The sequence below is a fragment of the Carassius auratus genome, chromosome 11 (genome assembly GCF_003368295.1).
Source record: "Carassius auratus strain Wakin chromosome 11, ASM336829v1, whole genome shotgun sequence".
Lineage (NCBI taxonomy): Eukaryota > Metazoa > Chordata > Actinopteri > Cypriniformes > Cyprinidae > Carassius > Carassius auratus.
In genome coordinates this window covers 1,321,491-1,349,224 of record NC_039253.1, presented here as the reverse complement: position 1 = coordinate 1,349,224, position 27,734 = coordinate 1,321,491, and the positions used below count along the sequence as shown (strand labels likewise).

The 27,734-nt window shown below is 34.6% G+C and overlaps 1 protein-coding gene across 5 annotated transcripts in view; it reads right to left on the bottom strand.

Moving 5' to 3' along the window:
• Positions 1-684: 684 nt before the first annotated feature.
• Positions 685-27,734, bottom strand: part of LOC113110696 (cAMP-specific 3',5'-cyclic phosphodiesterase 4C) — a 52,541-nt gene continuing 25,491 nt past the window's right edge. For 3 of the 5 annotated variants that reach the window (XM_026274833.1, XM_026274834.1, XM_026274838.1), the window contains 14 exons: positions 14,048-14,224; positions 13,615-13,651; positions 13,017-13,087; positions 12,854-12,903; positions 12,593-12,705; positions 9,078-9,171; positions 8,732-8,901; positions 7,194-7,292; positions 6,783-6,947; positions 6,573-6,672; positions 6,022-6,176; positions 5,106-5,228; positions 4,797-4,979; positions 685-3,577 (listed from right to left, as the gene is read on the bottom strand). In XM_026274833.1, the coding sequence (XP_026130618.1) occupies positions 3,173-3,577; positions 4,797-4,979; positions 5,106-5,228; positions 6,022-6,176; positions 6,573-6,672; positions 6,783-6,947; positions 7,194-7,292; positions 8,732-8,901; positions 9,078-9,171; positions 12,593-12,705; positions 12,854-12,903; positions 13,017-13,087; positions 13,615-13,651; positions 14,048-14,224 (1,942 nt within the window). In that variant the 3' untranslated portion in view covers positions 685-3,172. Of the gene's footprint in view, positions 3,578-4,796; positions 4,980-5,105; positions 5,229-6,021; positions 6,177-6,572; positions 6,673-6,782; positions 6,948-7,193; positions 7,293-8,731; positions 8,902-9,077; positions 9,172-12,592; positions 12,706-12,853; positions 12,904-13,016; positions 13,088-13,614; positions 13,652-14,047; positions 14,225-16,209; positions 16,459-24,161; positions 24,815-27,734 lie in introns of those variants that run through there. The other 2 variants (XM_026274836.1, XM_026274837.1) reach the window with 2 other exon arrangements.

The following is a 27,734-nucleotide window of genomic DNA, read 5'->3' as shown; positions in this document are numbered from 1 at the left end:
ATTTATTTTATTTTTTGCTGTAGCTACTAACTGTGCTAACTATTGTATTTTATGGTGAATTTTCCTCCTTAGTTGCCTAAAAAATTGTACAATGCAGTAATTTAATTTCTTGACAAAAGCATATACCCTCGAAATTGTATTTACTATTATATTACATATTTTATTATATGTAAGTTAATAAAGTGTATTATTATTGTACTGCAACAAAGTAAATTATTCAGTGAAAAACTATGCAACAAGGTTGCATGAATGCTTAGAAATTGCATCAGTGCACTTCTAGCGCCATCTAGCGTTTAAATTAATATTAACGCAAATTACGATAATTTAATCACCCTTAAATTAAAAATTATTGTATTGTGGCGTTTATTTCATACCTGTTAGTTTGTAGGTTCTATATTAGTGTGACGTTGAAGTTCGACAAAACTAAACTAGTTGATATGCATTTTAAATTACCTAGGCCTACATATTTATTTTCCAGAGAATGGACCAAAAATAGCTACTCATCACGGGACACATACAATTTTTATGTACCAGTCAAACGCGGTTTCTAGAATGAGAATCCTCTTACCACAAAATACGCCTGTAATAACTGGAGAGATATGGTAAGCATTAGCATAATCAAAGCTTTTATACCTATCTTTATGAATGATTAATTTATGAATGATTGCTTAAAACCCCATATTATTTATTTAATTATTTTTATTGGCAATTCAGAACAGTCTGAAATAAAAATTGAGTATTTTTGGTTCTGACAGTGGAGAACAAGAAACACTGTGATAAACCGACTCTATCTGAAACATAATGTGACCACGACCTGTAAACAAACTGAACAAATATCTTTAACAATATCAGTAATATAACATACAGAGGACACAAATACATTTACTACACACTAGTACAGAGAAGAAGACATAGTTCTTTTAATATCATACAGCAAAATTCAATTCAGACACGAATGAATGTATGAATGTTTCACAGTCACTGCTTTAATGGCACTGAAGCTAAAGGGATGTGTTTTAAGGCTCTACACTGGCTTTTCTGATCTCTGAGATCGAGTGTGAGCAATGCTACTGGACGAAATGGCACTTATAGCATCCATCTGGCCACAGGTTCTCTTCAGCACTGCTGGCTACTCTTAAATTGGGAATATTTTTAATTATAAAATGATCACGGTTCCTTGTTCGGATTCCAAGTGTCTCATTTCTGTGCTACTGCATATGAAAAGAAATATTTGCCAACGGGTCTCCCAAACACATCCCCATCTGTGATTGGCCAGAAAAAGAAGTATTCTAACCCCAATAAATAAAATATTCTTTATATATTGCAAAATTATTACATATGCACTACCCAAACAATAATTGTGATTAATCTCATGATTTCATATCATTAGAAGAATTTATTATAGTCAATTTAAATTTGGTCAATTTCTGAAAATTTTCTCTGACCCCAGTTTATAATGTTATATTCAATAGGAGATATTACATAATCCTCCTATGTAATATCTCCTATGTAAAGCATGCATCGGACTGTATATAAATCAGTTCATTTTTATGGAATATATTGAGGAAGAAATCTCTGAAGATGATGAGAATATGAGAGCAGGATCTTAGAGGGATCAGTAAACCACATCCCTTTATGTGAGGAGGACATGTATCCGGCTCAGAGTAAGGCTTGTTTGTGCTGAACTAGACCAGAACTTCCTGTTTAAATCCACCAAACAATCAAACTGGGGAAGATTTGGGATCCACTTTAGCTCTTGATAGCAATCAATGCAGGCGATCCCCAATTTTACAATCATGGGCATGAATATAAAGCACTGATTCACACACGAGTGTCGAGTTTAGAGGGTTTGCATTTCTCATCATTCGAGTTTATTCATAAATCAGTTTAAATATCAACCCTGTTTCAGTATGATCATCATGTCCACATAGTGCTAATGGGTCAAGAGGTATAAAGGTATTTCAGTACAAAGACGCTTGTAAAGGGATTCTCCGTACGGTCGTCTGATGAGCCCAATGTTCTGTCTTTTAGATTACATTAGGTTCAAAACAAGATTATAAACAGATAGTTTAGTGACTGCACTTTGGAGTCTTGCTACATTAAAAAGAAATCAACATTATCCTGAGGTTGTTAACAATAACAATCCTGTCGCTAACCTGTTAAGGCAAGACACTACAAGCTAATTTTTTTTACAATTTGCTTCCATATAACATGCATTTGTTTTCATACTAGTGGAAAGAAAACATTCAAAATACAGATTTAAGTGTTCATTAAATTTGATATTTTTATGCATGTAGATTTAAATGACTAAAGATATATTTTAAAGAGTGTTTTAAACACGGAGTCAGACATGTTCACTTTAGTAAGCTTTACAGTGTGTAATCACCTTATTTATTTATTTATACAGTTTTTTTTCTGTTTGTTGACAGAACTTTCTGATTTGTGGAGTGATGAAAAGAGAAATCCAAAATCCCCTCTGTAAAAACTGTTGTAATAAGTCTTTACAGAGAAATGTTTTACAACAAATTAAGAATCAATGTTCGGATTTCTGTTCTGGAAACGTAAGCAAATTAGTGCATAATTTAATTATATAATGCTTCATTTACATATTTAAACATAAAATGTAAAACTTGTAATACAAAATTATTATTATTGTTACTAATGTACTGTGGTTAATCCGCTGGAGAAGTATGGTGATCTATTAGATAATATGTTTCGCTCCATGCACTTGTGGTGTCTTGCCTTAATATTTCTAGCAACTGTACCGTTTCATTCGACTAAGTTATTTCTCAGTGGCAAAAAAAAAAGCAAAAGCATTAAGTTATCCATGATTAAAAAGGTTCAAGATAATAAATATCCTAGAGTCGAGTGAAAAAGTTCACATAATGAGTAAATCAGCTTTCCTCTGCAGTAGTCTCTCAAGGGAAGACTCATGTTCCTCTATGCGACTCTCACATGAGACCACGAAAACATTCATCTACGCCTTTGGCCTCAGTCCTTATACAAAAGTTTGTGTCTGGGACACAATATAGCTTTAAAATACAGGCCTGTTTGGTCAGGTAAACCAATGTCTTTTTAGTTTTTAGTGTATGGTTGTTCTACTCAACCCCAAAATATTTCTAAGTGCATTTAAGAAACTCGAGTGAAACATCACTGTTAGTACTGGGCCTTGTTAGGTTTCCAGCTGCATGATGGATACGCTGGTCATTTCTTGGTCCAGTTCTCTTTCGCTGCTGTCTAAAACAGGAGTGACTCCGCGAGGGGACGTCTGCACATGCCTGGGGTCCATCATAGTCCTTGATTGGTCTTTATCTATGTGCTCTTCTTCAGCCTCTAGCTCTCCGTCCTCTTCCTCAAGAGTCAGCTCAAACTGGAACTTTTCCCCGGCCGAGCCTGCGATGCCCAGCGTGGCCCGTGAGTCCTGCTCTTCAGGGGTGGGCGATGGGCTGCGAGGGATCATGCTCTGGTACCATTCGCGATTGTCCTCCAATGTATCTAGAATGTCCTGAGCATCGGGGTGGACCAAATCACCCCATGTCTCCCATAAAGGATGGACGATGTAATCGATGAATCCCACCTTAAGAGACGATGATTAAACACAGTCTTCATTAGTACAGCATAGTAAAGGACAGGCAGCTAAATGCTGATTTTTTAACAATTAAAAACTCACGATATACAGGTGCATCTCAAAAAAACGAGAAAAGCTAATTTATTTCAGTTATTCAAGTCAGATTGTGAAACTCGTGTATTAAACAAATTCATTGCACACAGACTGTAGTTTAAGTATTTGTTTTTTTTTAATTGTGATGATTTTGGCTCACATTTAAAAAATCTGTTCTGTTTCTATATCATAACATATTTTATTAATATTTTATTAATCTTCTTATTAATCTTAAATGCCAATATTATCTTAGGCAGTCCTGAATTAAATAGTTTTTTTTTTTTTTTTTTTACATTTTCCTTTTTTTTTCTCTGTTTACAGCTAGATATTTTTAATCTATAAATACCTATTTTTAATCTATAAACAACTAAGAAAAATATTTAGTAATACGGTATAGATTTTTTTTTAATAACTGGATTTTATACTGTCAATTTGCTAATTATTAAAATAGATTCTGTTTTATTGACGTCTAAAGTCTACTGTTTATTTATTTATTAACAAAAATAAATTAAAAATTTTCTACTGTATCTACTGATAATAACAGAATAGATTACTATTAATTCCATTATTTCATGACATTTAGTGAATGTTGAGTCATTATATGAAACATCCTTAATGTACATATCAATACTGACAATTGTAAAAAAAGAAAAAAAGAAATTGTAATATTTCACATTTGTCTCTCTCAATTTTATACAGCTATATTTTTTCATGTAATGACATTCGTACAGTGTGAGAAAAAAAACATTAAGCTACTTTTTTTGCAAGAAAAACAGTATGTCAATTTTTTTTTATTTACATGCATATTCTACTGTTTATTAATTAATTTATTAAAACTAAATGCTTTTTTTCTCACAGTTAAAAACCCATTTATACAGTGTGAGAAAATATTAAATGTTATATTATAAAGACTTGGTTTTAATTTCTCAAATAATGAAGACTTATCAGAAAACGTATATCTATATTTACTTATTTATTGAAACATATTTTAATAATATCATAAGTACACAGCCTTAAAAAAGTATTGTAATCTTCTCATTTTTCTCTCTTAAGTTTTAGCAGACCCATTCCGACACCCCCTTGTGACCTTCCCAAACCCCAGCTTGCAAACCCCCTAAAATAGACATAATCAGACCTGAGACTTCTCCACAGAAGCTGTGTGTTTGTCGCACATGGGGCTGATTTCTATGCCCTTGTCCCGCTCACGGTCCCCCTGTCTGAAGAGCTCCACCATGATGCGGTCTGTCCACTGTCTGTAGAGCTCCAGGGGTTTTGTGGGGTTGCTGAGGTCTGCGCAGTGAACCATATTCTGAAGCACCTTTCCAAGAAAAGAAAGATTTTTTTACCATTTAGCTGTTCAAATAGAGCTGAAAAGCCAATAAATAGTTGACTAGCCATCCAAAACTAGACCTAAATAGAGTAGTTTAGTAAGGAACTGTAGTACCTGTATTCGGTCGGAGTAGTTGTCCAGCAGCAAGACTCCCAGACTGGTCACTTTCTTCGTTTCCACCATTGTCTTCAGGTCAGCCAGGAAATTCATGTGTTTGGACATATCAGTGGCTAATACCTGGAGAGACGACAGGAATCTGATATTAGAAGCATTAAAAACTGTTTTTAAAATGTCACATTTCATTTTCATGTTTCACTCAGGGTTAAAACTTTGTGTTTTTTTTCTACATGTCATTCAGTCTTTAGAAATAAATCAACAAAGACACACCACAGTAGTCTGATTCACAAATGAATCACAGATCACTCATGAACTCAATGAATCATTTAGAAACAGTCATTCACTCATACATCATCATTACTACCAGACATCTGGTTATGATTGTAAAATAGACCATTAACTGTTTTACGCTTTCCTTAAAGGCACCGAATACCATAAAACTTTAATTCTGCCATCAATTACTCACCCTATAGTTATTCCAAAAACTGTATGAGTTTTCAACCCTTTTATTATCTTAAATCCATTACAGTGTAGCCTACAAAACTATATTAAAAATGCTATTTAATGCTAAAAAAAATAGTTTTTGGCAACAAGATGAACACTTCAATACAGGCCTACTATTAATACAGAAGTCCTCCGGTTTCGTTCTACAGTAAAAACAATCGATAACTGAGGCACAAGATGAGGGCAGTCGGGTTTAAATGAAACAAAAAAGGGTGCAGCGATAAGAGTGATATGAGATGAGATGTGATATGATGTGGAAAAACTGTCGAAAATACCCGATGAGCATGTCTTTCCTGGCCAGCCACAACACTCCAAGCTGTTGGCGAATAGCAGACCCTGGAATGTTGCGGCTGACCAATCAGAATCAAGTATTTCAGAGAGCTCTGTAATAAACGAGTCAAAGCTTCACCATGTCTATGGTCATCTGTCGTAGGGACTGTCGCTGTTTCTTGCTGAGATTGCAGAAGATATCACAGTTGTCCTCCTGGAGAAGCTTGAAGCCCACAGCCAAGTGATGGTTCTCCAACACTGAGGCGTCATTGTACATGAGAGCGAGCTCAGAGTCTGAAAGAGTGAAGAGAAAAACAACCTGCTAAGGTCCCGCTGGGTTTTTAGTACTGACATCAGGGAGTTTTTAACAATTCTGGAGGACCAAAATTATTGACTGAATCATTGATGTTTAATTAGCATTTCTCTGATGGTGCGTTTTGACATTGTCAGTGTCTAGTTCATTTAAACACTGTGGTAAAACGACAGCTAGTGCTGGATTAACAATATGGATGTTTTGAATCGATATTATCTATTATCTGTAGCGTGCCTAAATAAGATTTGCTTCACTTGTGTTTCCAGAATTTTCATTTTGGTTTATCACTAGTTTTAAAGAACTGTTCGTGTTGGGGACAAAGCCTAAGTGAATGGATTTGGGAGTTATTTTAATGGTTTGTCAGTAAAGAGTCATACTTGTGTTAATGAGGAACTGGTTAGAGAATCCTGGATGGTCAACATCATGAATAGCACTCGCAAACAGAGCAGCCATGATCTCAAGGTCTGTGAACACATCCTGAAAGTCATAACAAAACAAAACAAAACAAACAAACAAATATATGCTGGTTTGTTTATAGGTCACTTCCCATGAGCACTATGTGTGTGTGTGTGAAAAACCATGCAGACCTCTAGTGCAGGAGTGGAGAGAAGAACGTGTGTGGACTGCACAACATCTGCTGCGTGGATATTGTTATGGTAGGCCACGTCCGCGTGGTAGTGATCCTCCAAAGTCATGAGGAAAGTTAAGAAGGTGTCTGATGGGATCTTAAAGGTCTTGAGCAAATCTCGTTCCTGACAATAATAGAGTATACAGAACATGTAGTAATCAAATATCAGGTAAATCTGCAGCTGAAGTCAGCGTAAAAATAAATAAGTAAGCTATTTTCAGTTTTTTATGAAATTATGAGCTTTTTCTTCTGGCAGTTCTGCTACGTATCTTTTATGTTTTATTCAAGGGTATTTATAAAGTGTGTGAAATACAATAACAAAGCAGTGCAAACATTTATGTCGAGAGATATTTCTAGACAAAAATCTTACCTGAAAAATGGTGTACATTATGACTGTCAGTGGCCGATTCCCAGAATACTCTGCTATCTTAAAAATATCTATTCCCCATCGATTGATGTCGTCAAGCTCCTAGAGTGAAAAAGATAGTCATTTTACTACATTGAAGAGTACTAATAATAATATACATAACATATAACAACAACAATAATAATATAGCACTATGAATCTCTGAATCTGATGTAATTTAAGAAAGATATCACAAATATTGTATCAAAATATTTCATATATAAAAAAATTTCATATATATATATATATATATATATACATATAGTATATAATACATACATATAATACAAGATTATTTATTTCATTTTTATTTTTCAGTGATAATTATTTCCTTGTTTACTCAACAAACCAGTATTAAATCTATTAAACGAAATATGGATTTCTATAATATTTATGAGACCTTTGAGCTCTATATTATTTTATCAGGTAGAAATTTTGAGTAAAAATAAAATAAAAGAATACATAGATACAATACGTATATTAATATATGTTTATCTTGCTGTGGACAATTAAAGTGGGGGTGAAATGCTCGTTTTCACTCAATATCTTGTTAATCTTGAGTACATATAGAGTAGGACTGCATCCTTCATAACTCCAAAAAGTCTTTAGTTTTATTATATTCATAAGAGAAAGCTAGTCTGTACCGATTTTTCCCGGAAAAACAAGACCGGCTGGAGGCGTGACGTGTGGGCGGAGCTAAAGAATCACGAGCGCCTGTAGGCTTTTGCGTCGAGAGCGTTTGGAAGCTTTGACATTATTACAACGACTCGCTCCGAGCGGGGCTCGAACCCGGGTCTCCGGCATGGGAGGGGACGCACTAACAAGGATGCAGAGACATTTGAAGCAGTTTTACTCAGCGCCTGCGGTTCCAACACACGATCGTGACCCTTTTTCGTTGGGACTGCATTATCCTTAAGAAATAAAAGATGTGCAAATCCAGCAGAAATGCCCTCAGGACCCATATAAGGAAATTCCACTCCATCTAACGTCACACAGAGCCATACTCGGAAAAAAAACTTTCCGAAACTTGTGACAAACCGGAAGGAGTATTTTGGGAACAGAAATACTCCTTCAAACGTACAACTTAATTTTTGAAACTTTGTCCATGTTTAGCATGGGAATCCAACTCTTTAACAGTGTAAAAAAACTCAGTATACATGAAATAGCATTTCACCCCTCCCCTTTAAGAGTCAAAAAGGGTGAGTATGTTTCTGCTACAGAATAAAAAAAAACAGACTTTATTTCTTGCAGTTCTTAGAAAAAAAAAAGTCAGAACTGTGAGATATAAGCACAAAATTCTGACTCCTTTCCTCACAATTCTGATGTTTCCCCTCTAAATTCTGAATTTAGTTCTTGCAGTTCTGTTCTGTTTTTTTTTATTTTATTTTTTTTTACTTGAAATCAAAAAATTGTGATTTGGTAAAAGGCAATGGCAGTTCTTAGTTTATTTCTTGTAATTCTTATCTACAGTAGAACTGACACATTGTGAAATAAAGGGACACCTCGGCCAGGCGGCTCTCGTGTTGTGTGTTGACTCCAAACCGAGGGATGCATGTTGGAGGGAGACTCGGACTGGGGATCAGTTTCCTCACTCCACTTATCTGAGACATCGGGCGGCGTTTTTTCTCCTCCTTACACGCTGCTGACAAAATCTCCACATCATGCTGTTTTTCTGCAACACAAACACAGAATACGAGAAAAGCTCTGAGCTAAATTCAGAAAGGAAAGACAGAATTTGGGAAAATAGAAGAAAAATACTATATATTCCTCTGAAATAATACTGAACACACCATATCATAAATCCAGCTCCTAAATTTGTAATTAAATTTAAATGACAAAGTCACTCACGTAAAATTGTGCTTGCTATGAACTCCGACACTTGGTTTCCTGACCGGCTGGTCTCTGACAGCTGGGTTAGTTCTCTGTTGAGCATTCTTTTAAACTAAAAATAATACAACAAATAAAATGAATAAAACATTAGAAACATATTTTCAATTATATTTATATATATTCACACTCACTATATTCTATTTTCTCTTCAGATAAAACCTCCATAAGGAAATGTATTTTAACAACAACTGATAAAACTTTAAACCCAGACCAGCTTTGAGGTTGTAAATCGATTGTATGAGCCACAACCAAATGCACCTTTCCTCCTCGTAACCTTCCAATGCCCAAGACTTAAGATCTCACTCCCCAGCATCAGGGAGAGCCGCCAAGAGCCAGAGGTCCCCTTAGCTGGAGCCTTTTCCCATAGTAATACTCACCGTAATATAACATCTGAAAAGTCTTTGTAGTAAAGTTGGGACAGTTACTATTCCCCCTAGGGGAAAAAGGCCCTACAGAGATCAAATCCAACCCAATGTGGAGGTAACATGAAGATCCACCAATGGACTTATGCCGCGTTTCCACCGAAATTACCCGGAACATTTGTACCAGGAACTTTTTTTCCCAGGAACTTTTTTCCCCCCAGACCTGTTGCTTTCTGCGTTTCCACCGCGGTGTAAAGTACCGGGTAGATTAGGCAAATGACTGGTGACGTAAGTCTGCGCGCGTTTCTCAATACAAAGTACCTCTGATTAAAAAAAAAAAAAAAAAGTATGCTGATTTTGGACGTGCATCCTCGGTAGTTAGTTCAGACTTTGTGCATTCGACTGGGGAGTGTGATGTCTGCAACTACGCAAGTCTGGTAAATCTATAAACAGCAGCGTAACTATATACTATATATATATATATATATATATATATATATATATATATATATATATATATATATGATACTTGATAACTTCAGTCAGCTCGTCTTGGCTACTGCAATTTTCCCTACTGTATATTTACAATAAAACGAAATATGATATCAAATACCACTGCCTCCTTTCGTTTTCATTTAAGCATAATAACAACTGCAGAAATGTACTTAGTTCAGGGAAATGTGTATATGCAGCCATTACAATGAAAGAAATATTATATAGACTTGCCTTTTTTATTTTCATTTTAACATATAGATAAATTGAATACAGACCAAAGAAAACCTGTTAGATTTACCCCGCAGCTGAATTATATGTTATGTTTAACCACTAAAGACACATCAGAGCCAGCGGCACAGAAGGTCTATCCCAGGAGAGGCTGCTCTCGGCGGATACATGAGGACTGAGCTCCCGCTGATTGAGTGGAGCTCACCGTCTACGAGATCGGCGAAACACATTTTTAAATAGGCGCTGTCTTTATAAATAAACCATAGATTTGAGTTTTAAACAACTACATTCTCGCCTGAAATACTTTTAAAATTACATTTCATGACACAATAACAGTAATATTTGAAAATTATCCGAATAAATGGTGGTTGAACTCAACCAATGCTGCGTGAACTCAACCAATCAGCATGTTTAGCGCCAAAGTCCCACCCCCGAAAGTTCCGGAACTTTAAAAAAGTACCACCTCGCCAGCAGGGACTTTCTGGGGGGCATTTTTTTACCCGGAACTTTTATTTAGTTCCTGGTTCCTGCGGTGGAAACACACCAAGTACCGGACCAAGTCCCAAGTTCCTGGGTAAAGTTCCTGCGGTGGAAACGCGGCTTTACAGAGGAAGTACCACATAAGGAAGGTACTGGGGTGGGCTCCACATAAGGGGAGATCTACCAAGACCCATGAAACACTGGGAATGCCGTTATCAAGTCTCCCTACACTCTCAAAATACCTTAATATTTGTAGAAACATGATTTTATGCAATGAGCATACATTTATCATTTCTATAAATACAACCATAGATAAATGTATAGTTTAAAATTACTCTGTCATTTTTACTTTGCTCAGTGTTATTTGCAATGCTTCATGGGATTGTATTTCTTTTCCTCACTAAACCTGTTAAGTACACAGTCTCGTACCATTGTATTCTTGTCTAATCTTTGTATACTTTTTGTGCTTAAAATCCTAGTTTGCAAGATTGTGATTTTCCTCAGAGCTGGTTAGTTTGGTTCATGGCTTCATGGCTTAAATCCCTATGGGGAGAAATACTTTCCGAAACCAGAGAGAGTAGGCGGACACTAATGCAGTCTATTATACTCCATTTATTGTGCTTATGGGACTGATTTCAGTACAATAATAACAACAGCAACTGATACAATGAATAGAAGTGTGAACAGCAGATGAAGAAAACGAGTGTGTATCACACTGCCAGTGATCAGCCCTGCAGCACAATATTCCCTTTCATCACACTTTTACCCAGTTACTATGGTAGCTGAGTCCATACCAAAAGCTGTCTGAGGAAACACTTATTCAGACACTACAGTGTATGTCGGGGTTATGTAATCATGCATCAGCAAAATGACTTTCAGCCCTGATTAACACATAAATGAAAATGAATATGGAGCACTGCATTGAAACACCACACTTTTGACTAGTAGTAAACATACTGTACAACAGTGTGCCTCATGCACTGCAATAGCTGAAACCACTACATCCAAGTTTCTCTTTAGCATTGTACTGAAATATGCTGGCATTGTTTTGCATTGTTGCTATATATATAACATCAAACAGGAACTCAATTCAGAGACTGAGTTATAAGTTACTGACATGTTATTATTAACATAAGACCTTACAATCAAAATGTACTACCTTCCTGTACCCAAAAAACATATTAACAGGCAATTTAATCTATTAAAGTATATTTATTAATAGAAGTATTGTAGAAATAGTTCATATTAATAGGGTATTCATATTAATTAATATTAATAGGGTATTTATTAATATTAATGTTTTATATATATATATATATATATATATATATATATATATATATATATATATATATATATATATATATATATATATATATATATATAATATTAACATTTTATTAATAATCTAATTTTAGTTAATTTAGTAATTTGAATTTCTATTATTGTTTTTTAAATATTTCTGTTTATTTTTGTTTTAGTAATTTTATTACTTTGACCTACTGTATCTTGTTTCAGTTTGCTGCCAATGCAACATTTCTAGTTTTTCATTTTACATTTTTATTTTATTTTATTTTATTTCATCTCTATTTCAATGAAATAAAATAATTTTTAATAGTTATAATTAACAGATAGCTTTTAAATGAGCCAATGAAAAGTTGAACTATGAGCTACAGACTTCACATAATGACGCAAAATCTGCTCCACAGACGGCATATTTGACTTGTGAGCAAGAGAAGTGTAATAATATAGTGAAAAGGCTGTACTGTAAGGCCAGTTTATATTGCTTTTCAACATTATCAATATATTTTCACTGCATGGATAAGAACAGCTGATACATCATCTCATTTTCTTGTGAGTTCAAATGATTCAAAATGTCACTTTTGACTGAAATATTGCTTTAAATACCTTATTGGAGGCCATTTCGCTGACAGAGTGGCGTGTTTGCAGGGTCTCCAGCTGGTCCAAACACCAATCCAGCTCTTCAAGGGTCTCGACAGCAAGTTTCTGATATGCCTCATCTGAAACAAACAACCTCAGATGTCAGAACATCGATAATACGTTAATGATAAGTATGCGTAAGTATCAAACATTTACATCTATAATCGAGGTCTACAGTAAGGAAAAGTCCTCATCTTTGACTAGACCAGCTCATGTTTTTACACTCACCGGACAGGCTTGTTTTACAGGCAGACTGAGGGTTAGCGCCTGACAGTCTCCTATTATGAAGGAAAAAGATTAAAGAGACTTCATATGACAACTGTTATAAATCTTCCTCTTATTAATCCTTCCATTCACTGCCTGTCTGAAGGTGTTTGGGCTACATACTCACTTGTTGCTTCTGTCTTGCGAGTGGGTTAAAGCTGCAACGTTACCCCTCACTGTTCGCAGACTGGCAAGAACCTACAGTATACACACACACACACACACACACACACACACACACACACACACAGGCAAACAAACATATTACACATTCAAGTCTCTACACAATACAATGGCCACAGAACTACAGAACACTTTCTTACACAGAAATTATTATAATTCAGTGTGCACAGTACCTTGCACAATTATATGAACTCTTTGAAAGTGCAATATAAAAGCTTTTACATATATATATATATGCTTTTCAAGCAACACAGCTGTGTTTTTTTCTCTATGAATCCACATTTTTGATTGATTCAATAAATCAATATATTATTCATAAAGACACTCACTTGCTTTGTTTCTGAATCAATCAGCAGTTTGAACAAATTCAATATTTCATATGTCAATATTTATTTATTAAAACCCATTAACCTAATAGCATTATCTATGCAATTCTAATAGCAGTGTAGATGTCTATTCAGTGATTTGCTCATTTAACACAATAATGACATCATTCATTTAAGGGGTAATATTTAAGATTACCGAATTAATAACTAACTGACCTGAGCAAATGGCGTTACTATCATGTCCTCTCCATGACTGCAAAAGAGAAGTCAACAATCATGATCAAGTTACTTAGCAAGACAGCAATATTGGATTTATTTTCATAAAGCAATTTCATTTTTTAATTGTAAATGATTGACTGGTACATATGCAATATTTCTCAAACAATTTTTCACTGTGGTTGCCAAGTCCCTCTTACTTTTAACCCCTTTTCCTACAGTCACAGACTAAATCATTTTCTTCAGTTAATGATTGATTAATTTAAATGTGACGCTTTAGTTATCATAAACGTATACATTTATGTACTTCTCTCAAAAGCTACATGCTGAAATATGGAAATAATAATTAAGAGGGAAACCGGAAAATCCATTGAGTCAGTCCAGTGATAAAGTACTATGACATATTTTGCTTTAGTGCATGTTGAAAACTCACAGCTCGCTGGCCGCCGAGGAGTTTCTGGACATCGTCTTGGGGGAGAGGTCGAAATCCGAGTCTGAGCGGTAAAGGAAAGACTCTCGTCTCTGGCTGTTGGCCTGGAGAACCAGTCCTGAGCTCGGACTGGGGTCCAATGGACTGCGCCCGATTGACAACCCATTTTCCACATCGAAACTGCAACAGACAGAGGTGACAGGAAGTTAATAATATGAGGGAATGTTTTGACAGCCAAAAAGAAGAAAACACCAGACATTTGATTAAAGGAATACTGAAAATGGCAACAGCCATTCTGCCAAGAGAAAAGGACAGAATGATGTTTATTTTTAATATATTCTGAAAGAATACAGGATCTCACAACTCATGAATTTTCACAACTCATGGTTTCCTCAAAGATTGTACAAAGAGTGTAGACGACCACATGAAAGACAACAGATTGGCTGTATTACCCTTATTTGAACAGAATATCTCAACAGAAATTGCTAAAGTAAACTTCTATTTTTGTCTGTGATTTCAGCTCATTATTGCTTTTTCTGTAACGTAGATGTGTGTGGTTGCCATCTTGGGATGATGAAGTAAACCAGAAAATTGGGGGATTTAAATGCATATATCTGGCAACCGGAAAAAGCTTGTTACTAATGCAAGATAATGTAAACTTTTTCAACATAAATAACCAGCGGGTGAATATTGCACACGATAATGCATAATAAATCAAGTGGAGCAGAAATCATCATCGTGATAATAAAATTACTTATCGTGCAGCCATAGTTTCATTCATGATTGTCAGTAAATGAAGACCGCTTCAAATAGTTAACACAGATAGAAAAGAAACAGGGCTTCATTTGTAGGACTGTCTGTAGTCTGATTCGGACTGACTTGATGAGAAAGTGAGCCAGGACTGCTTTTGGTTTATTTATATCAGTGGTGACTGAGGGTCTATTTTTAGTTTTTCAGGTAAAATGTTGCTTCTCTGCATTTAAAAATCATAAAGTGACTGGGATGTGAAAAAGCTAAATGACTTATAATAATCCTGAATCCATATTAACTTTAAAGCATGTGCATCAGTATTGATGAATCACTGTATCTCATACACTGTTCGTGTGATTTTGTCTTTCTCTTTTTTAGTTTTGTTCATGTCTTTTGTTCAGAATTACACATTTTTCTTCAAAAGATTTGAAGTTAAGTTTGAATATTATTTTAGGAAAAACATCCATTTTTTTTTTATCTGAAGTAAACCTTCGTCCTGATGTTTTGGATGGACTCAGAGATGTTATCATTAAAAAACACTGTCCCTGAAACAACAGGTAGCTTCTTTGACTATAAAGGCCAAACACGACCCCATTCTTTCTTTAAAGTTTTTTGTCCTGGTGGGTCCCAAAGCCTGACCTTGGCACTTTAGAGATGGGAACCCAGATGAAAAAATGAAGCAGTCATAAAGTCACACACACACACACACACACACTCTCTCTCTCTCTCTCTCTCTCTGATGCAAACTCTGAATCAGATGCAAACTCTGTGTTAATCTATTTGAGCTGATTCTGGATTCTGCATATTTTTTGTTTTTTGAAGTCATCATGTGCATTTTATGGTACATATGCTTCAGCCATAATTTAACTATTTTATGATATTACATTAAACTCATTAGACCCATTGCTCAGTAGAACTGTGCAAATCCTGGTAAACTCTGAGCACAAGAGAAATTCAAAATGTTGGAAATAATATAGTATTTATTATTGTGTATAAACATCTAATAAATATACCTTAAATGTTTGTTTATAGCTAATAATCAAAGGAAATGTTTCAGACTTGTAGTGAGTGCTCTGTTTTCCAGACTAAAGCACATATATACATATATCAAAAATCTCGTCAACATGCATATGTTATCAGACAAACAGCCAGTATCATGACAAGCAAATGAATTATTTATGTGGTTTTGGGGAAATATGATTTATAATAATGCATAAAGCACAGAGCACAATGTCAGAATATGGTACAATTACAGCCTACACGACCTTTATCTTTATCAGAATTCAGTATTGTGTATCAAAATCCATATATTTCCACAGAGAGGGAAGAGCAAAGTACAAAATACGCGTTCTGAAGAGCAGTCTGACAAAATGCTGGAGTTTGTATAATGTGGCAAATGTCAACAGTGAACTTACCACAGTACGTGCTTTTCAGCAGATCTCGGTCGCGTTCGCAAGCAGACCGCCATCCTAACTCTCAAGACTTTTAGGAAAAGGCCTGGACGCAAATCCAGTGACAACCTTACCATATAAATATTTCCTGAAGAATAAAAAGATGTATTTCTTACATCTGATTAACCAGTTTCATTTGATATTTTTTTAAAAGACCTTTAATTATTCAAATCCAGAGACTAAAATATAAAGTGCATATTGTGTTTTTACTCTAAACACATCCAGTCCTTTCTCTTTCTCTCATATTCTGACCACACACACACACACACACACACACACACACACATAATTGCTCTTTGCCAACAGACAAGTTGCAGCATGATAAAGCTGACAGATTTGTAGAATACCACAGAAACACACGTCAGATAGCTTCAGGATCAGACATGCTTCACAGAAAAAATAAGAAACTGCACTTTGCAAAAAGAAAATAAATCCTCTTTTTAAAAGTATTATAGATTTTTTTCATTGTAACATTATTTTCACGACAATTGAATATTCATACTATACATTCAAAAATATTACATACAAATTATAATATAAACTGCCATAGTTCTAAAATAGAATCTTCATTTTTGCAAAATGGTGCACTTTGAAATTTTTTGTATTATTTATTTTGGTTTTAAAGAAAAGACAGATTCACAGGTAATAAATTATGAGTATCATCCAGGGTAAAGAGGTAGATTAGCTTAGTGAGAATGATTAGTACACAGTCACAAGTAAAATGTTAGTACACACTGTTTACTCAAGGTATAAAACAAACTGCTTGTACAAATATTGTACGTGGAAGTAAGGTAAACGAAGCAATATGTAGAGATGATTCTGTTATCCAAGTCGTCATCAGTGTAAGTGATTCCAGTGAACTACATGTTTCATAATTCAACACACATTGCTAATGCCATTAGATGTGAATCTTAATGCAGGGGAGAAACTATTTTAGTTCAACAGAATATGGAAAGTTTAAGGTAGTAAGCAGAATGTGGAGTTGTAGTTTAAATTTGAATTTTAAACTGAATGAAATTCAAACAAATTACTTTTTGGATATATATATATATATATATATATATATAGATATATATATATATATATATATATATATATATATATATATATATATATCTATATATATATATATATATATATATATATATATATATATATATATATATATATATATTAGTGGTGGGCATAGATACATTTTTTTAATCTAGATTAATCTCACTGTGATCTTGAAATTAATCTAGATTAAAATGGCTCATTCGAATTCTGCCGAAGGAAAATTGACAAACAGTAAGTCTTTGAGAAGGGGTTTAGGTGGTGCATTAGAAAAGGGGCTCGTCTCCTGTTTCCAAAATACAGGCGTGAAACAGGCCATGAGCAAGCCGTAGCTGGGGTCAGCGGGGACCCGGTGAAGGTTGTACCAGTGGGCCCTGTTTGAAATTGTTTATTTGTATGTTTGTTTATTTTTTATTTATTTGTGCTAGTTACACAATGTTTAAGTTTTCTTCAAGTTTGTAGGTGTCAAGGTACTGAAACCAAATAATTAAATGTAAAATAGCACTGGATAGTCTTCAATGTAAAAATGAAATATACAATCAAACCTACATTTATTCAGACACCTTCAACATTTCTCACATTATTACAGTTTTGCTATATATATTTATCAAAAAATATATCTGTTTTCTGAAAAATGTTTGGTTTGACTGTTAAAACTACGAAGTAATGCGGTCAAGATCAGTGAGTGATTTTCATTTTCATTTTCTTGGATTAACATTACAGCAGCCAGTAGCTAAATTAGGCGCGGTCCCTTTAAGAGAAGATGAACGCATTTTATATAATACACATCCCATTTTTGCCTCAACTGTTTACTTTCACTTAAGAAATAACTGACAGTTTTTTCGAGCATAATTTCCAAAGTGGATATTTTGACATATTTTGTATGTATTAGTTGGCACAATTCAAAAATAAGCAAATTCGATGTTCTAGTGTTGAGACGCCTTTCTCTGCGTGAGCCCTGAACACCGGAACACCGTGAGTACTGAATTGGGCTCTTTTACATATTTTTGTCTGTTTAAACTGCGATTTGTATTTGTTCGTTCAGGTGCAGGAGGGATTTCGTGGAGAACATAGCAGAAGAGAGCTCGGTTCAGTGTCGCTGTCCGTGATACGCGGTCTCAATAATAATGTCCGATCTCTCTCTCTCTCTCTCTCTCTCTCTCTCTCTCTGCACCGAACACAGCGTCAACTGTCCTGAGCATCTTTTTAGGCTGTCCTCAGCGAGTCAGTTATATAAAATATCAAGGTGAAATTCACCATAGCTTGCTTAATATAGACCCAGCTCCCAACCCAACTTTTGAATAGATTAACGGCGATATTTTTTTATCGCCCGATACGAGTTTCACGTTAACGCAGCACGTTAACGCCGATAAAGGCCGACCACTAATATATATATATATATATATATATATATATATATATATATATATATATATATATATATATATATATATATATATATATATATATATATATATATATATATATATATATATATATACATACATACATATATAGTTATTGAATTATATACATGTGTCTAACATTTTGTGGGTCTGCATAAAAATATTATATATTGAATATATATATATATATATATATATATATATATATATATATATATATATATATATATATTATAAAAAGTTAATTCTAAAAAAATATTCTGAAAAATTCATTGTTTTCAACAATGACAATAAGAACCATAATTATTAAAGATCAATTAAGAATATTTTTTAAATTACTTTTCATGCCTGTATTACATTAGTGTATATGTGTGTATGAAAAACTATGTGCTTAACATTTTGAGTCTGCATGAAAATATTGTTTTGAATATTGGCATTATAGAAATGTCTAATTTCATAAATTATGATTTTACAAATTTTCAAAGTTGATTCTAAATTTCTGAATTTTGCCCAAGTCTGACACGACTACATTATAAACTCCATTACACATTATAAAATGTAGTGACAAAGAATGAACCCAACCACACATGATCTCCAGCTGATGATTTTAAACACTTTAAAGTCATTACTGTGTTTCTGCCTGTTCATGTGTGACAGAACACTGGAGACAGACAGGACGCCAATCCCACCAGGAGCTCATGTTATGAGAGAGATCTGGGATGGTGGGATCAATAACCTCTTGGTGTGAAGAGCACGATGAGAGGTCTGCAGTAATAAAGGACAGTTCTTCTCCCTCGTTCAGCTGAACACCAGCTGTATTCCAGAGCTCTGACTCTAGTGTCTCTGATTAGGAATCGGTCTTTATTTGGAACATTGCTTCGATCGTGACAGGACAGGACACATCGCTTACTGAGCAGAGCCAATTAAAGTGCACAGTGGCCAGTCATAAAGACCCAGTGCATGATGGGCCTAGAGCAGATCTGGGGAGATGAACGGACCCCGATTAGAGGTGCAGATGTGGCTTAAATCTAAATGTTCCAATAAATGTGTAATCCAAGGATGACCGCTGCAACTTCCTGCTCAAATTAGGTAATAATCACCCCAAAATGAATATAAAACCTGCAGCCACTTGTCATGTGTTGTCTCAATTGGGCCACAAAAGCAGTTAAAGGAGAATTTCACCCAAAATTGTCATATTGTCATTTCTCACACGAATTTAGTTCTAAACCGATATAAACCTTGGTTTTAATAGTTAATCTAAAATTAAACCGTACTTAAAAAATTAAATGATTGTTAATCGTGATTATTTTGCTCGCCAAATACAATCGCAATGATTGTCATTTTAGAATTTTCACTTTTTATCCGAATTTTTTCACTTTCACATAACACTCGCAGATTTATTTAGCAAGCAAACGAAAACAGACTGGCTTCATTACACATTTATTTGAGCAGAATACCTCAATAGGGAACACTAAACGCTTAAACGTACATGTTTTCAACTAATCTGCGCTTTTTTGAAATGTGATCAATTGAAGAAAATTGAAAACATTTTTGGATGGGGGATTTACACTCTGAAATCTGGCAACCAGAGCCATGAAAGCCTGTGGCCACTTGTTACCAAAGCCTTCAAAATAAATAACCAGCAGGCAAATTATTATCAGCATCTGATTATGCTTGAACTAAGACAAGCAGAAATCAGGATCATGATTAAAATACTATTTATCATACAGCTCTCTATATATTAACTGAAATAAAATATAAAAACATTTCATTTTGGCTAGCCGCCAAGGCTACATTTATCATTTTCATTTAGGTTAACTTAATGTTCTAAACGACTTCAATACAAACTATATAGACATACAAATTAAAACAAAAACTACCAAAAACTAGAATTCTTAAAAGTTTAACCAAATTTTACATGAGTACAGTATATATAAAATGAAAACTGATTCACAATATTAATAAAAACTAAACTAATAAAGTATCTCAGTGATACTAAAATAACACTCAAATGAATATATCAAGGGAGTTTCCACACATGGCCCTTTGGAGCATTTTTTCCAGAACCTGGCATGTTTTATACCTTACTAGTTTGGTTTGTTTAAACTTATGAACATAGTAATCATGCTCAGATCCACACCAAAATAATCGGTCCAAAATGGCCTGAATGAGATGGTCCAATCCTATTGTTGACTGAAGTCTGGAGTTGTTCGGTTATGGTGGAAAAACAATCTGATAAGACGCGGTCATTGAATCTTTCAGTGTAGAGGATGAGGAGAAAAGGATGAGATTTTTGGGGGTGAACTATCTCTTTAAAGTAATGTTGATTCAAGACTTATTATTGTAGATTCAGAAATATTCCATGTGCGCGCACACACACACACACACACACACACACATTTCTTTCCAGGTCACTAACAGAGACCGATCACAGCAGACTGTGTTGCTGTGCACAGTCCTGAAAGTGACGTGAATTTGCTCTGAGATAAAAGACATGGTTGATGTGTTTGCGATAAAGACCTCGTATCTGCATTACATACTGCAGTATCAGTGTAGGTTATAACTACTATTTCCAAACAAAAGCATTTGGCAGTGACAGTGTGGCCCTTCATATACTGGGAGATCATACGTCATATATATAGTGCTCACTGATGGTATTTACACACTCCAAGGAACTTCAACAGATAACAAGGAATTACAGTACTATGGAAATACAATGGTACAGGACATTCATGATCGTGTAGATAATTTATATATATCATTATAAACCTATAGTACCATGTCAGGTTATTTCATACCAAAATCAAAATAATAATTTTATTAAAATATGAAATAATTAAATAGATGAAGTGGTAAGCACATTCCACCCTTTAAATACCATAATGGGTCAAAAAAAAAAAAATAGAAAAGAGAGCAATTTTTTTTTTTACATATACTTTATATATATTTTGTTAAAAAGAAGACCTAGACATAAATGACAATTTTGAATGAAATGTGCTTAATACCTTTTTATATATGTAAATATAATTTGGAGAATTTTAAAGGCGATTTTCTCAATATTTGGACTGTTTTGCTCCCTCAGATTCCAGATTTTCAAATAGTTGTATCTCAGACAAATATTGTTCAAATAAACCATACATGAACGGAAAGCATATTTATTCAGCTATCAGATGATGTATAAATATCAGTATCGAAGAAACTGAGACTTAAGCAGGGTCACATTTGAGATGCAGTACACAAACTGACAGGACCACTGTCCAAATGCAAAGAAGACGGAAACATATGGCTAATCCATAAAACTGGAAACGTGTTACTTTGAATTCTTTTAAAGAACCAACTTCATTAGAGTCATTAATTGGTGAATCAGGCTAATCTGGTTGTGTGTGTTTTATTTGCTGTATGCATTTTTATATTAAATACATCAAGTTGTGGCACTGCTGTAAACAACATTTATCTAATTACACATTCCAGGTTCCCACGAAGGACTAAACTAAAAAGTAAGTCTTTGGCAGAACTTAATTCATTTGAAAAAAAGCCTTTTCAAACATCTTTAATAACATCTAAAATAAAATGTCAAATCTCTATGCATAAAATATCTACTATAATGCTACTAACACAACTCAATGTTTATCACAACATAATTAGACGTGTCAAATGACCTCAAATGAGTCTGCTGTTAATTTTTATTAATGAAGACGACAATGAAAAATATTCGTTAAGGATAGTTTTTTTCTGTGACCAAGACGAGACGTTGACGAGCGAAAATATCTGATGATAAAAACTATGACGACATTTATGCCACGTCTTCGTTACCAAAACGAGACAGGACTATAATTTTATTTGAGGACTACCAGACATACAAAATACATCCTAAAGATTACTGGCTACCAAAATGCGAACTAGCGCTCTAAAACAATGGCCTCAGGATCCAAAAAAGGTAAGGATAAGGTGACCAGATGTCCCGTTTTTCCCGGGAGTCACAATTCATTGTCGATTAACTTAAAGTTAGTGAAGACGGGATGATAGAAGTACTCTCTTTTAGTGAACTTGAACAGGTGGGTGAAAACTGAACGTGTGTATTACATGCATGCCTTCCGTCTTAAAGGAGCAGCATTCCTAATTAAGTACCTATCTGTGTCTGTGTCATTAATGTTAACCAACAAAAGATATTTTAGGTAAACCTACTGCATCTGAAAAATTAGTTTAATTTGTATCTCTTTCGTATTTGTCTTTTTTTCATTTAAATTGTAAATTCTATATATTACATTTATTTTCAAAGGGAAGTAAAAAATAACAATTGTCATCATTATTCAAGTTTTCCCCAATTCAATCCTTGATTCAAATTTTTCATTAGCTTAATTGATTTGATCTAAAGAGAGAATAATTAATGACTATTTTTGTTTGAAGACTACATATCAAATAGCTACTGAAATAAATGTTGGTAACTGCAGCTTAACAAAAAGTAATGACTAAAAGTTATGACTAAATGTTGAAAAAAATGCAATGGTTTTTCGTTGACTAAAACTAGACTAAACTATGAAAGACTCAAATGACTAAAATGTGACTAAGACTATAAAGCATTTTCGTCTCAAGATAAAGACTAAGACACATTAGTCCCCGCCTGCCCACTTTTTCAGTGGCACTGTTTCCGGAAGTATTTTCTCCTAAATTTGGGGATTTCAAATTTTTTTTTAATCTTTGTTAACGTTTCATAATCTATGAACCAAACCAACCAACTTCTAGGACAATCACAACATTACAAACTTTGATTTAAAGAAAATAAATATATATATATATATATATAGATAGATAGATAGATAGATAGATAGATAGATAGATAGATAGATAGATACACACACACAAATATTTAAGTATGAAAGCATAGGGAGAGCGTCTTGATAATGTCATTGCAGTTAATGGGCGGAGCTAGAGATTTCTTTTGCCAAACTTGGTGAAATGTTCTGCATAGCATCTTGGGCAATAGAGTTTTTTGTTGTTGTTGTTGTTTTTTATTTGTTTTTACTACAAACTCCAATATTACACACAATTATTTTGAAAACACTGAACTAAGGCAAACAGATGGATTTAACAACAGCATATACAATGAGTTAACAACCTCTGCACTCACAACAGGTCTGTCTTTAAAAGTTCAGTATCAGTTATTGCTAAAAATCAATTTCCCTATGGAGAAAATGAGTGGAGTTTTCAAGGTTGCGTTCTATTGGTTGAGCCAGCAGTTGCTGTCGGACCGCTCAAACAAATATTTTGACAGCACCGCAGAGTCTCAGTGTCGCCCTTTTTGTGGAAATCAACCTACGATTGGTTTACTTGGCTCCTGTTGAACTGGTGAAAACCTATTTTAACACTTTTACAGAAAAAAAGCTCCAAATGCTATGCCTGCATAACTGTTTCCATACACAACACAAGCAAAAAAATGAAATAAAAAAAATCAATTACCGCCTGCGTTTCTGCACAATGTCAATCGGACAGTTGACAGCACACGGGGAGCCACAAAGATTGACGCTCCGAACTTTAAAAGTGCGGTCGCTGGGTGGAAGAAAGACACAGCCAGTTGGCAAACTCATATTTCCCTTCGTGTCTCTCGCTTCTTTGCAGTTTCCCTCCAGAAATCAGCTGTTCCTCTCATGTAGACTGAAACACATGCTCCCCACCGCTGAGTTACTGAGCGATGAACACATGGAGCCATGCTGACATGACCGAGTTCCCCCAGACATCTCGCATTTGCCTAGTCGTCATCCTTCAGTTTAGAATCACACTGCCTCCTTTTAGTCCTCATAAAATGTACTTTTATAGTCTTTAAAATACAAGGATAATTCACAAACAAACAAACTTCCAAAGTCACCAAGCACCAGTCTCTCTCTCTCTCTTTCTCTCCGGCAACTCAGACAGATGAACTCATATACATGAGTTTACACCAGCATGCTGGCCTCATATGGGTGTGTGTGTGTGTGTGTGTGTGTGTGTGTGTGTGTGTGACTGGCTGCTGAACAGTGAGTCACAGCCCATGGAGAAGGCGGAACCACCAGATGACTGACTCAATATTAACTCTTTACTGGAGCGAGCCATAAGCCAAGCTCATTTACAGTACATCCCTGTGGACATGTCTCAAACTCTAATGTACACTCATTTCTTGTGAAAAAAAAAAAAAAGTACACTTTTGTACACTTAAAAAAAGTGTACTTATTATGAAAAGAATATACTTGAGAGCAAACTGAATCTTATGTTTTCAGACACTTAACTGCATGCTAATTGCAATTAAATAAAAAAGTAGTAAAGTTTAAATTTAAATTAAATGCATATACATTTATATTTAATTAGCTGAACTTTTGAATGCCATGTGACCCACTTAAGTAGGACTTGTCATATTTATGTAATTTCATAATTCTTTTGTTTTGAAACACATTTGAATATACTGACAAGCATTGATGATGAACGGAAATATTAAATTTCTATATATGTATTTGATATATCCGTAATATGTATAATTTAATATATGTAATATTGAAATTGTTGATTAGTACATATTATCTATAAATGTAATATCAAATAACAGATTACATTTGACAAAATTTGGTTTGTAATGTATTTACATTGATTTTCAGCGTGACTGCAGTGTCCACATATTTTCGGATCCCAATGTATGTTTATTTTGCTGTAGTATTTATACTGGAAAATGTCATTCATAGCTCAGTCGTCTGTGGCAGCGTGAGGACCCTCATCTCCCTGATCTGACTTCCCACAGGACTGAATCTGATCTCTGCTCAAATCAGGGTAAATATTTGCTCATGGGGGTTTGAGGAGCGGCTCTCTCACAGGCCCTTCACATAGAGCCAATGTCACATGCACACACACACACACACACACACTGTCTGCACCGTCACCAAGTCTATTACAAGAATCGCTTCTAGTCTGCCACAATAAAGTGAATGCTGACTTAAAATATTAATGTAGGAATGACTTGTTTAGAGTTTTATTGTTGTTTATTCAAAATATGACTGTTTTTTTATCAGGTTTTTAGCATGTTGCTTTGCAGTTGCTGAGTATTTTCTAGGGCACTGATAAACAGTTGATATGGTTTTGTGGGTGGTTTCTAGTGCATTTTGTATGTGGTTGCTCTTACTAGGTTTTATGTACATTTCTAGAGCATTCTGGTTATTGTTAGCAGTAGTATCTTAGTATTTTTTTAATTATAGTATTTACTAATCATTTATTTAAAATATTTTATTTTTAGTTTGACTTCAGTCCCACTTTCAATGTAAATTTATGAAGTTACATGCAAAATGTATTGTATTTTATTTTTTATTAAAATTCTAAACTAGGCCTTTTTATTGCAAGGGTAAAAAAAAAAAAAAAAAAAAAGTAAACTTGCTAATAATAAAAAAAAATATATAGCTCACCTCTCCTCACAATTTCAGATATCATTCATGTCCAGAGGACCAATAGACACACACACACACACACACACACACACACACACACACACACACACACACACACACACACACATCAAAGATGTTTAATAATCAAGCCCTAATGGATCAGACAGACACTTACATTTATGATGTCTGGAAAGCAAATCTTATTTGTTGAACTGAAAACAGAGATATTCATGTATGAATAGTGTAAAACTGTGAATAGGATCAACAGTATTCTCTACTATGAGACACAGACATAAGTAAACACACACACACACACACACACACACACACCAACAAAAGTTTATCTTTCCACATGCAATAAATACCCAAAAGACTGATCTTTCTCCTCTCTCTCTCTCTGTGTGTGTGTGTGTATTACAGTGTCTTTGCTTGCTATTATTTATGGACTGATGATAGCTGAAGCTCTCAAACCAAACTATCTTGTCCAGACTGTTCACACAAAGCTAAATATTCAGCATTCAGCCAGAAGGGGGCAGCCACACATTTAGAGAACTGCTAAGAGAATGATTTCCACCAGTTCAACTGAGAAACCTGCACACAGCGCTTTACGAGGAATGAAATCTTCACTGGCATGTTAGACAATAAATCAGGATGAAAAGAAAAACATTCTGCAGTCGTTCATTAAATAACCCTACTTCATGACCAATACCGAAGTATCCTCAGAAATCACACACCTGCTTTTTTGGCATAACTAGCCACTGAAAGGAAGTCTATAGTATTCAAATAGGCTGTATTTCAATTCAGTATTACAATTTCCTCTGCTCTCATTTTTATTATTTTTATGGTTATTTACCATTTAAATATTTCTTTTTAATGGGGCATTTGCGTTATCTTGCTTTGTTAACAAGCCTCCACAAGCTTTCATGGTTGCAGTTGCCAGATTTCCAGCATTCAAACCTTTTTTTAATAATTTAATACATTTTCTATCCATTGATTTACTTAATCTTCCCAACCTGGCAACCATCCACATGCACACTCTATATAGAAAAAGCACTGGTGAGCTGAAAACACTAATAAACGTTGAGTTAAGCGATCTCTATCGAGATATTCTGCAGGATTTTGTTTTAGAAATAATAAAAGGACACCTTGAGAAAATGATTGAGAAAATAGTTTCGTGAAATCAGTACCATGAATCATATCGCATCATGAGCTGAGTGAATCATCACATCCTTAGAAATAAGCATTGTCCCTAAACATTTTTTTGCAACTCAACAAATTTTTTTTTTTTTTGCAACTCAACCCATTTCCCTAACAAATTCCATCATCAACAAAACACAGTTAGTGACTGACTAGCCAGTGAGGCACCAAGGATTCAGACACAGTCGGTGTTGAAGTTAGCAAAGTGACACCAAGTTTATCTTTACAGTAAGTTAATCTTAGCACCTTCACATCATTTGACACTTATCACTTACATCCAAAGCAACATACAGTTGCCTTTCTATACTCTTATTAAATATTTTTGGTTCAGTATGCAAATTCCTGCGCCACAAATAGAACCAAAACAGTTTTCCTCAAACACGAGTCTCACATGGCCAGACCTCTGACTGCAGTATAAAGTCTGGCCCACTTT